General features: G+C 34.1%; 1 protein-coding gene across 1 annotated transcript in view; it reads right to left on the bottom strand.

Annotated features, from left to right (window-relative positions):
• CCDC178 (coiled-coil domain containing 178) overlaps positions 1-16,030 on the bottom strand; it is a 154,259-nt gene that overhangs the window by 108,907 nt on the left and 29,322 nt on the right. Inside the window, 5 exon segments of the mRNA XM_013130098.3 lie at positions 3,913-4,072; positions 5,636-5,781; positions 8,358-8,471; positions 11,789-11,950; positions 15,650-15,709. Coding sequence (XP_012985552.2) covers positions 3,913-4,072; positions 5,636-5,781; positions 8,358-8,471; positions 11,789-11,950; positions 15,650-15,709 — 642 coding nt within the window.

Genomic DNA, 16,030 nt, shown 5'->3' with positions numbered 1-16,030 from the left:
ATAATTATAACTGATTCAAAGCTTATTTCGATCAAATGCCTTTATATGTCTGAGAAATTCTCCTTCAGTTTTACCTGAAACATTACTGCACTTTTTTAATTTTACAGTAAGATGCTAAAGAAATATCAGTTTATTAGTGTCTTTTTTTCCAATATCATGCAACAGTCAAATAAATTCTTAGAAAATCTAGAAACAGTATTAGGAGGTAAGGATTTTTTAGGAGAAGACTAATGGTAATTACTAGAATTAGAAATTTATAGTATCACTACTATTTCAAAGCAACAAGAAAGTCAAAGTATTAGCATATCTGTTAATTCTTTGTGTAACAACTTTTAAAGAGATAGCAGAAGCACAAGTCCATATATACAGATCTCTGAAATTAAAGATTTGCACATCTACATTTTGGAAATATATTATGGTATGTTGAATAACAGATACTAATGAGGACAAATTTTCAGATTTCAAAATAGCTGTGGTCATTCAAAATGTCTTGCTCAATCTTCAAAACCACAGTAATTGTTTTTGCAGTTACTTTAATTGGAAGTACAATAATCACATTAGCAGCAGAAAATAACAGCAAAAGTGCTTGTTCTGAGGTTAAGAAAACAAGGCACAACATAATCCTCCTGAATGTGATCCAACACTCACTATAAATCGTTATGTCAAAGAATTCTTATCTGTGTGTTTAATACAGCACATATCAGCACTGAACCAAATGGCAATATGATAGTTTGGGGACTGTAGCGTCTCTGTAGAACATAAGGTAATGAGAAACTATAAGAGTAGTTACAAATAGCACAGTGATAAAATATGCCCATAAGGTATAACTTCAACATTATACATGTAAATTTCACCACATTTAGTAGCATGCACATTAGTAAAACAGAAGTCACACCTTGTGTTTATCTGTGCTGTTACATTCTCCTGTGAGAAGATAGAATCTAAAAGGTCTGCAAATCAGTGATACAGCTCTCCAGCCAAATCACACATGCTGAGTGTTCTTTCAAGAGCCAGGCATGAAGATTCTTCAGCTTTGAATCCTATTCTGCCCTGATCATTTATAGACAACTTCTATCCCTCAGAGCAACGCAAAAGTTGCCGCACAAAATTTCTTTCCATCTGGATCTGTGCTGAAGCTGTTTCTCATGCAGATTCTCCCACATCGGGACCATATTTCAACTCCATTCCCTTTCACTTTTCAACTCCATTTCTCTTCACAAAGCTGACAAGGGTCCCTAGCCTTTTTTTTTTTGTACTGCATGACACTTGCAACAAAATGTAACTTTTTTGACTATGTAGACAGGCAGTTCTCATTCAATATTGTATCCCACTAGAATTTCTAGAAAGCCTAGATAAGAAACTCTTCAACTGCTGCCTGTACTCTGTACTGCAGAAGTCAATGCGCTGCTCTTCTACTGCTTAGTCCCCTTGGGTGTTAAGCTTGTGAGGACAATTTTTCCAGCTACTCATCTCTCACCTTAAAAGTATGCTTAGTCTATTCCTATTGAATTATCTATCAGTTAATGATTGAATGGTCTCACCCAGCTTCAGACTCAGAGAAGCAGAGACTGTGAAAACTGGTCTAACATGTAAGCTCCATTACTACTTCAATAAACCTCCAGACCCAGAGTGAAAAAAACATCATAACTATTGTACCACATTACCTGAATTCAGGACTTTTACAGAAATTGTGCAAAGGAAAATCAAAATTTAAACACTTTTCCATTCAACCCTGATTGAAGGAGAAAATTTATCTTTATCACTCAATACCAAAGCAAGGTAGATTATTTGACCTTCTACTCTAAAGAGAACTTCTGAAAGCTGTCAAGTGACCTCTCCCAGAAGACACACTGATCATCCTAAAAGCCATAGTGTAACTTCCACAATTCACAGCTAGCCTCCTTGAAGAGCTTGCCTGTAAATCCTAGTTCCAATGCTCTCAAAATTTTCTATGCTCACTGGTACTAGGTCTTCTGCCCATTTCTGCTGGGAAACAAACTGAAGACCCTGCTGATTTTTTTTTTTTGATTTTCCATAAAGTACTGACAGAATATTTTGATTTGCTGGTGTTATTACCACCTTGATGTGAGGCAGAGAAAAAGAGAGCTTTCTGATGTAATGCAAACATTTATGACACATTCTATTTCTCATTATCAAGGAAAAAAAAATCAAATACATCAGTGGGGCTGAGAATTTCCTAGATATGAATAAATGTTTTGTTTTTTATCTGTATTTCCCATAAAAATAAAGAAGAATGACATAAAAATGACTAGGTAATAAGAACATGAGTATTCAAAGTTTGACAGCATGTGTCTCCATTCCAGCTATACGTCTAGATGGAGAGTTGTTCTCACAAAGACCAGCAATGTGCTCCCGTAAAATCTCAAACAGGCTCTAAGGCACGTAGTGTAATATTTCTACTTACATTTAATCACCAAAAGCTTGGCAGAATCTCATAACTCAAATATTTATTAATATAATTTAAAAAATACTGTTAAGAGCTCTGCAATTCATGCAATATCCATAACTCTATATGTAAAAGAGACAGAAGCAGAGACAAGACAGGATGAAAAGGGACACATTAAGAAAAATGAATCTTGACATCCTGAAGAAGGAGATAAGAAAGGTACCTCACTAAATTATCCCTACAGCTATTTTTGAAGTTAAGGTGAAGAAGGGGGACTCAACATACTGGCAAGTATTTTTACCTCAGAATTAATTTAACTTAATGAAGGGGCCAAATATGGTATGTTGAAAGGACTACTATCCTTTTGAAAGTAATAAAGTGGCAAGCTCTATTTTTAAAGAGCCCATATTCTTATTGTTGTCATTTTGCATCAGTACAGATTTTATGAAAGAAAAAAAACCCCAAAAAACTAACACATTGAAAATAGGAAGTAAAAATGAACGCTAAAGAGAACGTAACTGAGCAGCTTACTTTATCTAAACTAATCTAAGCTAAGAAAAGTATATGATGGGCATACACATAAAGAACACAAGATTAAAAGTTAATATATTAATTATTTTTAATATAGCTACAGTTGAAAAAATCTTGATCTGGGAATGCCTCCCCAGTGGAGAAACACTTTAATGCTATTGTTTTCATGTAAAATCAAAAACAATTATACATGAAGCATTAGGCAATTAATCCATTTTCTGAGGAGAAAAACTAAAATATCAAGATAATACAGAAAAGAAATTAAGTACGCGCATGTGATTTCTCAGAAGATTTTGTGGTTACTACCACAATGTATTTTGTAATTCTATTTCAGATAGCTCTGATTTCTCTGTTGTATTTACACAGTCTCTGGCTCCCATCCGCCCAGTATCAACCACAACAACTAAGATCCAGGTGAGGGTCTTTTTAAGAGGCAGCTACAAACATTTCAGAAATAGCTTTATCCAAATGATTAAAGTTTTACTGCTGCTCTATCAAGTATCAGTTGATAGAGCAACTATCTAACTATCTTTTACTGCTGCTCTATCAAGAAGGTTGCATGCACTGAGCACTATTCTTGTACTTAAGTGATTAAAGAGGAATGGATATTTACTGATGTCAATCATAAGTCAAAAATATCTGAGATTTATTTGTTACTGAACACTTGGTGAAATAGAGAAAAGATTTTCAAGTTAGAAGAAACAAAAAAATGAATGAAAAATTAAAAGTGTCAAAGCAAAAGAACAATTTTAAAATTTTCCTAGAATGACTTCTTTATCCACAGAAAGAAAGAAGTCTATTACAGAAAAATATCAATTTATTTAATTGGAAATACTTGCACATGGACATGAAGACACTAATAATTTAAAACTTTTGATAAAACTGGCCTACTTTTAAGACCTAAGAAGAGCCAGAACTAACCAAATAATAGTTTCACTTCTAACATAGAGAAACCCAGCTCTGGTAATACTCACTTCTGAATCTTCCAGTTTTTTCTTTCTAATATGTAGTAATTCTCCATATGTTTTTTCTTCCTGATTTAACTTTTTCTCACATTCTGCTAGCTTATCTCTAAGATGATTAAACACCATCTGAACATTTTGTTCCTTAATCACCACACCACTTGATATTTGCCTTTGAAAGAAAAAAAAAGAATTCAATGAAGTAATCAAGATCTTCTACTATATTATGCTTTAGTCTTAATTTACAGGTCTCATTTTTAATCTTATAATAGTGTCTTCTTGCAAATAATAATATTTATTAAAAACATATGATGGAGCTTATCATGAATGTTGAGATCACTTCAAGACATTGCCTGTCAATTCATATCTAATGTGTCTATTGACATACATAATTCTCACTTTTTTAAAAAACAGTTTGCATGTCTAAAATAACTTTCTAAAGAATGGACTGGTTCACTCACACATGTGGAGCATCTACATGAATATGATATTCTGAGACACAGATTCAGTCCATAACCAGTGTTGTATTTGGTAACTAATATTTTGTTATTTATTGGGACTGGAAGTGGAAGCTTCACACCATTTTTGTAATATTTTGTTTCCGGAAGTTAGAGGGGTACTTTTTGGATGATTTTTAGACTTTAGAGTTCTTTCTGTTAGGTGGAAGCTCTAACAGCAGGTTCTCAAGACAAATGCAAGGTTCTCATTAGTGTCTGTTTTAGGTCTAGAATTTGGACAATTTGCAAGAAAATTCCTTTCTGAAAGAGATGGATTTCATGGCTGTAAAAACAATGAATTATTGGAACTAACTTTCAGTACCACTGAAACAGACTATAACATGCTATTGATAGGAAACTGACTACTGGCTAAAGAGCTGTGGAAAATGAGAAAAGATTTTCAGGAGTGGAAACATGTCTTTCATACTTGAAATTCAGTAAGTTCCATTGTACATTGGGTCCTTCCAAATCATTCTGATTGAATTGAGAGTTGGGAAAAAATCCATGTCTAGTGCCACGTATCCAACTAAAAAAATTACATTGAAAAAAAATATTTTTCCTCGCTGTCAAGAATTTCATGGCATAATCTCTCAAAGATCTTTCAACACCAACAGTACATAACTGAAGGAGATCACAGAAAAGGATCTGTAGTATAATGATGCAAAGATGACTTTTTCACTATTTACTCATCACGTAGAATGCAACAATCCAAGCTGCTTTCTCCTTGACATTGCACAGCAGGTTCACGTTTATCCTTGAAGAGTAAGCCTGCTGTGCAATCAGCATATACAGCCCTCCAAGGCTTGCATGGCCTAGAAGGCAGCCTGCATTATCAGTTGAATAGAGCCCTTTGAGACTATTTTCAGGACTCATCAGTCACAGTAAGCGTAGGTCCACACTTAAACCAGAAAAAACAGAGTGCATGGAATCCTCCATTAATTAAGGATGCAACTGACCATGAATGTTATCAGATTTCCAGAAGCAATTCTGATACCCAAAATTCAGTTTGGGAGGCAGACAATTAAACATTAATAACTTCTATGGATATGTTAAAACTACAAGCAGTGATCAGACAAAAACACTTTCAAATATTGACAAAAAGTGTATTACATTTCCTAGAAAGAATACTTTAAAATAATAAAACTATCTTTAGCAATAGTAATAAAGTAGAATTACCAAATTACTTCAGTAAAGATAATAAACTGTCCTTTAAAATTCATGTACTAGATAGGTCTTACTGCAAATCAGCAAAATGTTGTTCTATCTTTTCTATCTGTATTTCTTTCATGTCACATAACTCATGTATTTCTTTAATTTCATGTTTTAAATTTTCCACAGTGTGAGAATTTTCAGCAATCTGACTGGATACGAATTAAAGTTTTTCCTAGGATTTAAAAAAAACCCCAAACATAGCATGTTAATTAGTCAGGGCTAGATTTCCAAATTTTGTCATTTAAGCACATGGTTATGAGCAACAATTCATGAAATTGTATATCTAAAGAAAGAGAACTTGTTTTAGAGGGGGCAGGAGAAGCTTTTAAGGCAACTGGAAAAATTGCATTTCTGTAAGATCATGGTGTTGCACATACAGCTACAGTTCTCCAACTTATTGCACAATTCTTCTACTATATATCCACAAGCATTTTTATGGCACTTGTATTTTTGCAGTTGCCTTTTTTTCATTGATGTATGCATGTTTGTGAGTCACCATCTTCACAAAATACATTTCCTTTATTATTTTTGCTTTATACATAAAAGCCTTGCAAATAAGCTCTTTCACAGCAAAAATGTTATTAATGATAGTGAAAAGTAACAATTTTTGCATATGCTCTAAGTCTAGGCCTATTCATTTCAGTGTATGCAGAGTCAGTGTCTTAACTGAAAGTTTTTTCTGCTAGACCATTGAAAATGGTACTTATAAAATATAATACTGGTTTAGGTAGATACCTAAAAACCTGAACTTTCACGAAGAATCAGTATTTCTATTTGCAATTCTGCAGGTAGAATAGTGCTTACTTGTTATGTCTGAAAACTGGCATTTTTCATTTAGTTGCCTACAGAGAGAGTTGGCCTCTTTTAGATGTCAAGTTTTTCATACCGCAATTGTCCTGAACTCCAGACAGCAGAGGATTAAAATACAGAGAATGACTCCTGAACACCTGCTTACTTTCCTCAGCTGCAAGTACACAACTCAAAAACCTGTTGAAAACCTTTAAATTAAAAAGGTTTCACTAAACTTTCTATGCTACAGAACAAAGATTAAGTTGCAGTGTCTTTTTCATACCTGTGACTGACAGTTGTGGGACCCTGCTGACTGCCCCTTGGCACTTGGTCATTCAGCTCTTCAATATATGAACATTATTATCAATTCTTTTTAGGTGCTGAACAGGACTACTGGTGTATTATGGGATAGAAATAATATTCTTTTATCTAAGTATCTAGCTTTTAGACATGTCAGCAGACCAAACTAAGTCACTTCAACTTCAACAGCGAGATGCAGTAACCTCCAGTATATGATCCAACTTGTCCTAAAATAGGTAAGCTACGAAGAACTGGGTGAATTGCTTGATCATTTGGAAGTTGAAGACTCTATTCCTGCATTAAGAAGACTATGGAATAATAGCCATTTTTTCCATTACATCATTTAAACTACTCACTGAACAAGCTTTAAACAAGCCAGTGTCATGGGACAGCATTAAAATGTCTGAATATAACTTTATATAACTTCTGCTTAAAAACAAATCATGATTAACAGAATCATATAGTGTGACCTTACACAGCTAGAAATATGAGTAATTATTAAAAATAAGACAGCTCATTTTATAAAACCCTCCTTTTACAAAATGCCAATTGTTATGATCGAGGAATTGTGTCAAGCTCTAAGAACACAGCATTTAATGTATCCAGGTATTGTTACCAGTTCAGAGCTCTATGCATCTCATAAAATCAGCTTTGTACTTTGTTTTATTTCACTTAACCAGAACACTCCTCTAATACTCCTCCAGAACACCAAATCAAATACTGACCAAGTAACTAATGGATAGAGTTATTTAGTTACTAGGAAAGGCAGTATTAACAATAATAATGAAAAGTACAGGAAATAAATGCACTGAAAAACTCTGTAGAATCACTGATTATGTTGACTTATCAGTCATTTTCACATGTTCTAAGTCTACTGGTAACCTGCAGTTCAGTAGAGAATAATCCTTAAGATTAAGGGATATAAAAACTGTCTTCCCTGCCACACCTATCTGTATCAATGAGTTTCCCAGTGCTTAATTTAAGATTCTGCTATATGTATGAATCTCAATAGAGATTACTTGGTTCATAAAAGCTACTCTGAACAATATGAAAACATCTATTTCTTTTTTTTTAATCTATATGACTCATCTTCAATGCCATAATATCTAACTTAAGTTTATACAATTTGCAAGTGAAAGAATAATAAAAATTAACTGAATATTAGAAAGAAAATGTTTGTTTCTTCTAATGTTTATAACCGTGTTTATATAAAGCCAGTGTTCAGTAGTGAAATTCAGTAATTCCCTTTGGTGGATTACAGAGTTTAGTAACTGATACAGCAGATATAAGCCATCATTTACAAAAAGATGCCATCTGCTGAGCAAACATGCAATCAGCAGGCACTTCCTATTATACTAGAATCTTTTTTGTCCTTTATTGATTTTCTCCATTGCATTTCTAAAGCCCCTCAAGCAATCTGAATCACTGTAGCAAATGAAGAAAGCAAAGGACTCCTCAATGACCCCAATATCAATTCTGCTTTGTACTTTACACTGTCTCAAGGCTATGGACCTCATAGGTTAGTTTGAGCAAGAGACAGAAAATAGTACATACAATATATGTATGTACATAGTTCCAAGGCAACTGTGTAGAAATGACAGCCTAGCCTTTGAGATTAAACATACTTAGAAAAAGCCACACAAGCCTTAAATTATTCACCTCTGTATCATTTAATTGTTGCTGCATAATAGTTCTTTTTTCTTTCAGTTGTTTTTCAGTTTGCTCCTGCTGCTTATCTAGCTCTTGTATTCTCTGATTCAAATAGGAGAGCTTCTGGAGAATTTACGAGTAAAGAGACATGTTAGTATTCAAAAGTTGTTGTTCCACATTCTACAGAAACAAGAAAATGTATTTGTTACTAAATATTAAACCTACTAAATAATAAACCTTTTCCCTTCCATACCCATTTTTCTGTTATGTAGGCTTATGTACTCTGCTTTGAATGAAAAAATGCACATGTAAAATATAAAATATCTCTGCTACTTCATATACTGTTTACCATAATACAGCAGGAAAAAAAAGTCTTAATCTGCTCCCCATATTTCTTTCTTTCTGCCAAGGAGGGTACAAATAAAATTCTGAAATCAAAATATGTATTTGGAATAGCTTCCATGGAGTTTGTATAAAGGGCAAAATAAATGTTTATAACTCATTACCATTAACTCCTGGAAAATATAGCTAAGGACAGTTAACAAGAGGAAGAAGAAGAAAGAAATAATTAGCACCTCAAGGTAAAGTTCTTGACAATGGCAGCAACTTTTTTGCATCATTAGTGTGAGCATCAATTATTAAATAATAATTATTAATACATGTAACAAGAAAACTTTACATTACTAAATATGTGTATATAAATGGTATAATAGTTACATTATCCAAAGTTTAAAATTCCATTTACACTATATAAAAATACTTTTAAAGTACACATTCATATTACCATTCCAAAAGTATAATTTAAACTTTTAATCAATGAGAAAGTTCTTCTTTAAAGTTACAATATCTTTTGCATATCATTCACACATAAATCTGCTCACGCAAACTCTGTTTCCAAGCTTTTAAAAGAGAAGTGAATACACAGCTATAGACCATGATGTATAACTTACACCACACCTCTCTAGGTTTCCAGGAAACTAATGATGTGATCTTTGTCACATTGTTTCTACTTAGTTTTAGGTGGGGAAGGGCTAATAACATTAGTCACTGTCATTAATGTGTTGTTTTGAAAATACTATTAGCTGGTAGAGGAATCTTTTTTTTTTAATTTTTCATTTTGACTTATTAAACCTGCATCAAAAATAAACTATCAGATAATCCATTATCTGAACTCAATTTATTCAGCATCCTCCATCTCTCCTCCAAAAATGGTGATGTACTGCTACATGCAGACTATGACACGAGCCCTTAAAATACAGCATTCTCCAGAAAATACAGCCCTTCTCCAGCATTAAAAAACTGGAGAAGACAATCTTCTATGACAAGCTATTTACTAGCAGTAAAATAGCAGAATAATGAGCCTAAAGACTGATTCTGCAACAAAAACTTCTTTTCACTGACGCAGCAGAAATTCTTTTATCTGTGCTTTGAGCAAAAATAAAAAACCCTATGTCTAAACTGAATAGGCTCAAAGTTGTTGATTTTACTTGATTGTAAGAATTGTTCCATAACAAGTATATATCTATCTATATATTGAAAACTCCTTGATTTAATTCTGGACACAAACCACCAATAACTATTTTTGTTTCCTATTGATTTGGAAACAAAAGTTAAGGCATTTTGTTCTTTCTTTTCTGGCATTAAGGTCCAGTAAAAATACCCTTCTCTTTCAGACACTTAACAATTATTTCTTTCACAGTGATTGCTGTATTTGCAGCCCTTATACCTAAGATACTTGTTTCCTTTGCCATAAAGCAAAAAAAGAGGGAAGCTTCAAAGCTTCCCCAGACTGTAAAACTGCTTGTATTAGTGAACAATGCATGCCCACCTATTCATACACTGTGGGGCAACTCACATTTGGAAGGACATGTCTGCCAGCATTTGCACATATTTCACAGTGGAATACAGAACAAAGACCTTGAGCAGTACACAAGGCTTAATTTAAGTGTAATGATAGAAGGACAGGCCCCAGTTACAGTGTTGCTGGTTGGACAATTACCAGCATGAAAGCCAAACTCTGTTTAACTTGTGATAAAAGACAGAAAACAATTTAAATTTTCCCCATGTTTCCAGTCAGTTTCAGAGCCATTTCCTCCCCCAGAAAAAGAAAAGGAATAAGAATCTGCTCAAGAAAAAGACATGCAAAAAAGAATAAAGCGAAGGTATGGAAATGCTCTTAATTAAAGTATAAGACTAAGACTAAGAAACACACACACCCACATGAAAAATGACATCCCAAAGAGTTCTGCAAAGAAAGACTAAATGGTTCTGCTTGAGGGTTTTGCTTCAGTATAGCCGATAGACATTGCATCTTGCACTAAACTATGGTTGAGATTTTGAAGATTCCCACATTGTTTGAGAACAATAAGGTCTGTTTCAACAGACGTTGAGATGGTAGAGGGACATGTAACTGTTGGTATTCCTTAAGGAGATGACTGTTTACCTACCTAAGGTCTCATGTTTGTAGGATTACTAGTCAACTGATCTACATACTGTCAGGTATTTTCCAAAACCATTTATCATTATAGTACCTTGTTTTCAACCAGTAATTTAGTTAGGAAATATTGTTAAATTTCCCTCTGTCCTCTATTACCACTGTTGTAACACTCCATATAAGCGAAATATTCAAACATCTGAAAGATCACCAGATCTAAAAGAGGAAACTTTGATAATGAAAGAAATGTTTCTCAGTCATACAAGTTTAATTTGTATTCCTATTACTCTTTTGTGAAGGTTATTTCTCTAAAAAAATTCCCCAAAGTTTCAAACTCAGGGAAGGGTAACATCCTGCAAATATGCAGAATAGGGTACAAAGGCATAACTTTACAACTATAGGAAAATGGCTTTTTGGTCATATTTTTAAGATGATAGTGGGGAGAACTGAAACATGTCATACTGTAACAACAGGTATGCCCTACTAGCAGCAAAAGAAAGGCTCAGAAGGGTGTATTTAATTAAGTCAATTCAAGTAGGTTAAGGAACTATTTTTAACACAAAAAAAACTTCTATTTCTTTTTCTTCTTATACAAAACAGACCTTTCATGAGAGAAAGGAAAAACATTTTTTATCAGTATCATCCATAGAGCCACAATGCAGGGAAGTCAAGAAGGTCCCCAGCATACCATGGTTGGGGGTTTATAAACTAGTTGTTCTCTTAAGCTTATAAATAAGCAAAGTATAAAGAAAACAGTCTTCTTTTTTGTGAGAAAACAGATCACAGAATTAAAAAGAAACAGAAAGATTTTTCTAGTTCAGGAAGTAAGAAAGGTCAAAAACAAGGCTGGAATTATGTTGCCTTTTGTTATGTGGTATCACAGCACAACTGCACAGCTGCAAAATCCAACTCTTCTGAGCTATGGATTCCTTTTTCCTCTTGCATTTTTTTCCTAATAATGAAAAAAAATTATGCTAGTGAGTGGTCCAGAATCTCCTACTTTTACCTCATGCTTGTCTTTAGATATATCTTTTTTCCTTTTCAGTTTTTCTTCTACAGCAGCTACTTGACCATCAATCTCTTCTATCTTGTTCATATCTTCCTTTATTTTCTTGAGTTTCTCTTTTTGCTTTTCCTCTAGCTCATCATATACTGATTTAATCCTGTCCTGTTTATTAAAATACATGTAGAATAAGCTTTCCGTATTTCAAAAGAAGTAGAACATGAAAAAATTCAAATCTGAAAGAACATTTATACTCTTAAGTAAATACCATGAACAGAACAAAAGTTAACAAATACAAAACGAATATTTGTTTATTAACAAATAACAAAAGTTAACAAATATATCACTATACATACATCAACCTGTTCAAGGCCAGGTTGGAGGAAGCCTTGGTTGATATGGTTTAGTGTGAGGTGTCCCTGCCCATGGAAGGGGGGTTGGAACTAGATGATCTTAGGATCCTTTCCAGCCCTAACTTTTCTATGATTCTATGATCATAAGGTGATTAAAAATGTCTTCAAAATAAAGGAAAAGCTGATCATTAAATTGACATGTCAGAAGCCCATGAGTACAAAATGCCAAATAGCTAGCTAATATGAACGTTGCAGAGGAATCAGCAAGAAATATTAGGAAATGTAAAAATGACATTGAAGCAAACAATGGATTTACAGTACTTTTAAGCAAATAACAGAAAAAAAGTCCATAAAGAAGGAATTAAAATTCCAAATATTAAAATTGAAAATCTTTTCTGATGGGAAACATAATCACTATAGGCATGTTCCTAATTATTTGTTTCTTTTTTTTTTTTTAAGGAATGAATAAAGGAGAAGAGAAACACTGAAGAGTGAAATAGAACAACCTTTGCAAAATAAATGAACACTCTTCAAGACTGGGAAATACAAGATCCAGCATACACCCAGTCCAAACATCTCCCCTCAACCAAAAGAAAGAAAGAAAGAGAGAGAAATATTATGCACTATCAGCTGTGTTCTTCAGAACAGTCAGGTCTTACATACACTTGAAATTTGTAACATCCAAAATCCACCACCACTTGAAATTAAATAATCATTTATCTGTGTAGCAAAGAGAATGCACAATATCTTATACTGAGACACACATGCACAATGTCTATGTATATTTAAAGTGGAACACAGATGGCAACATTTTGAGTACCTTCTAGCTGTGGAAACAGAGTGGAATAAGCCAAGAAGATTATGGGGAAGAGGGAAAGAAATAACCATACATGTGAATTATGTTTTTCAAAGTACTATGCTAGGTGGTAAATAACTAATTTTTCTTGTTTTGAATCATAGTCTACAATAAGTTATCATTACCAGGAGGATTTCAAGTAGAAAATGCAGCATAATTTCTGAATTCCTATAGAACGGCACAATATCAGGTTAAGTTACAGATAACTTTCCATGTGACATTATGGTTAGTAGGCAGAATGGACAAGCTTCACAGAAACCCACTAACACTTCTGGATCTCTGTTACTTTATACCCAGATGTCATTAGGTGATTCCGTTTGGCTGTCTCAGTACAGAATCCCAACTAAACTGCTATACATTTTGGCAGTAGATAGTTAATGGTAGCTTTTGCACTTGAAACGTCATTTGACATCATCATAAGTTTTGTCAAGAAAAAAACTGTTGACAGCAACATGTGAAGGTGGTCTAACCCATAGAAATGAGGCTTTGGAAGAAAAATGTTAAAAATAGCTTTAATTGAAACAAAACTTTAAAATCACCTTCAAAGAACTACAAGGTGCATTCAAGAACCTCCTTATCTTGAAAAAAACATGAACTACAATGAAAAAGCAATTCTGAGCACAAAATTTTCTTCCTTTTAAGTGTTGTTTCTGCCTGTAGAAACAGTGGGCTAAAAGTGCCACTAAAGCTCTTTACCAAGAATCAAGACAAAGAAAGAAGCTTTTTAATTTCAAGGAATAATTAGAAAAGATCAGTACTGAATACCAAATAGGGACAAAGAGGTTTGGAAGTACCAAATCAATCCCATCATGCTTTGGCAGTCATGCTAGAGTCAGGCCCAGCCCTGCTCCCTCCAGCCTTCTCTGCAGCAAAGCCTGAGAATCAGAGGGAATTTCTGCATCAACCACAAATACGTGTTTACAAGAGGAACATCCAACAATTTCTGCTAATGTCTGGGATGGACAGGAGCTGCATGATGTCTCTTAGGGCTTGTTTTTCTAGAAATGGGATGCGTAGATACTAGTTTCTGCTATTGAACAGTTCAAAGTGACAGAATGGAAGAGAACAAGCTTAACAAAAGTAAAATGGGGGTTGTGAAGCAAATAAAAAAGGTTCTGACATCTCTCTCAGACAAAAAGGAACAAAAAAGTTCAGAAGGACTTCTAGTCATCACAGTAAATTGATCATTCAATTCTAAAGAAAAACAGGCCTTTGACAGCTCTTGGAGTAAATCTCTCTTATCTAAGACCACTGCAGAAGGAGCCAGAGATGGTTTCTGACTCAAGGACTTGCAGTAAAAGACTGCAATGCCTCCCTGCAGTTCTGGCTATATCCTCCCCATGAGGAGGAAGGAGCAGCAGACACAATGTGTGATAAACTGACGGCAGTCCTCATCCCTCATACCCCTGTGCTGCTGGGGTGGGATGGGAAGTAGATAAAGAAAATTTAAAGTTGAGCCCAAGAAGAAGGGAGGGATTGGCAGGAATGTGTTTCTAAGATTTGGTTTTATTTCTCATTATCCTACCCTGATTTGATTGGCAATAAATTAAACTTATTTCCCCAAGTTGAGTCTGTTTTGCCTGTGACAGTAATTGGTGAGTGATCTCTCACTGTCCTTATCTTGACCCATAAGCCTTTCATTGTATTTTCTCTCTCCTGTCCAGGTGAGGAGGGGAATGATAGAGCAGCTTCAGTGGGCACCTGGCATCCAGCCATGGTGAACCCCACCACAGCAGATCTTTTGTATGATAAAGGTTTCTGTGCTATTGGACTGCAACTTTGAAGGAAACATTGACTTTGATTTTCTGGTATCACTGAGACTGAAGCAGCAATATCTGGAAAGTTGTTGCATAGACAGAAGCCAGAGTTTGGTTCTAATAACATCACTTAAAGACCTGTTTCTATCTGATGACACTGAATGCAGAGATTAAGGACTTCAGAAAATAGTCCTGGAGCTTCTACTCAGTGCTTGAGGCTTTAAGACCTTGTGATTATTATAACAGTTTGAATATGACTATTATCCCTGATCTTGCAGAAGACAACTGATGGTATCCTTCTGCCAAAGGATGGATATATTTAGAATATTTTTTGGTGATGCCAAACTCGGAATTTCAGTCAGAGAAGCTGAAGAAATAGCAACATTTGCCTGAGGATGGCTGAAAAGTATCACTGAAATCTAGAAGAAAAGAGCTACAATTCACAATCAAAAAAGAGGAATACCAAAGTGTGTTGTGTGAATTTATCAGTTTCACATCAGAAGAAAATTAAATGGTATTAGGGCTGCCTATTTTACATATGCATGTATCAGTGTATTGCAGTGGTAATATGGTAAGGGTCTAATTGCAGTTTCTACGGAAATTGAAGAAAGAAACACAAATTCAAATGATAATGCAGTATATGCTGATTATTACTAAAGGATTTTTATCTTATACAGCAAACTGTAAATTATTGTGAATAACTGGGATACAAATAAAGTGTTTCATGTTTTCATAAGTATTTAAATTTTCCTAATTGTTAAACATCAGGCGTTGTTACTTAGCAAAACTCATTAGCCTTCTACGTGAGCTGGTCACAAGGTACTCAAAGTTAATTCTTGGTAGGAAGGGAAAGAAGATAGATACAAGAATTGAGACAAGTAAAATGGTTACTGTTTACCTGGATTGCTTTCCACATGCCTTTTTGAGATTGAATTTCTTTAAGATCCAACTCTGAATTCTTAGGGGAAAAAATCATAAGGAAACAAGTTAATAGACAACAGCAAAAGAAATTTAACAGTAACATCACAGCAAAGAGGAGCATAACTTTACAATATTTTTTTCAAGTATAAGACTATACTTACAAAGGAAGAGTCTCAGGAACAAGAGGTAAATAAATATAGACCATGATACCATTTAAAAGTAAAAGTTTACTGCTTTTCTAGATTTAACATGATTTATTTTTGTAGTGTAAAATAATTAAATACATTGAGAAGTTGTCCTGGCTTAACTAAATGGATACTGAACATCAAATGTCCAAAGTTTTAAAATCTTTATGCCT

This window comes from Melopsittacus undulatus, chromosome 1 (genome assembly GCF_012275295.1).
Source record: "Melopsittacus undulatus isolate bMelUnd1 chromosome 1, bMelUnd1.mat.Z, whole genome shotgun sequence".
Classification (NCBI taxonomy): Eukaryota; Metazoa; Chordata; class Aves; order Psittaciformes; family Psittaculidae; genus Melopsittacus; species Melopsittacus undulatus.
Note: the sequence above shows the minus strand (reverse complement) of the source record. Positions and strands in the feature narration are given on the sequence as shown.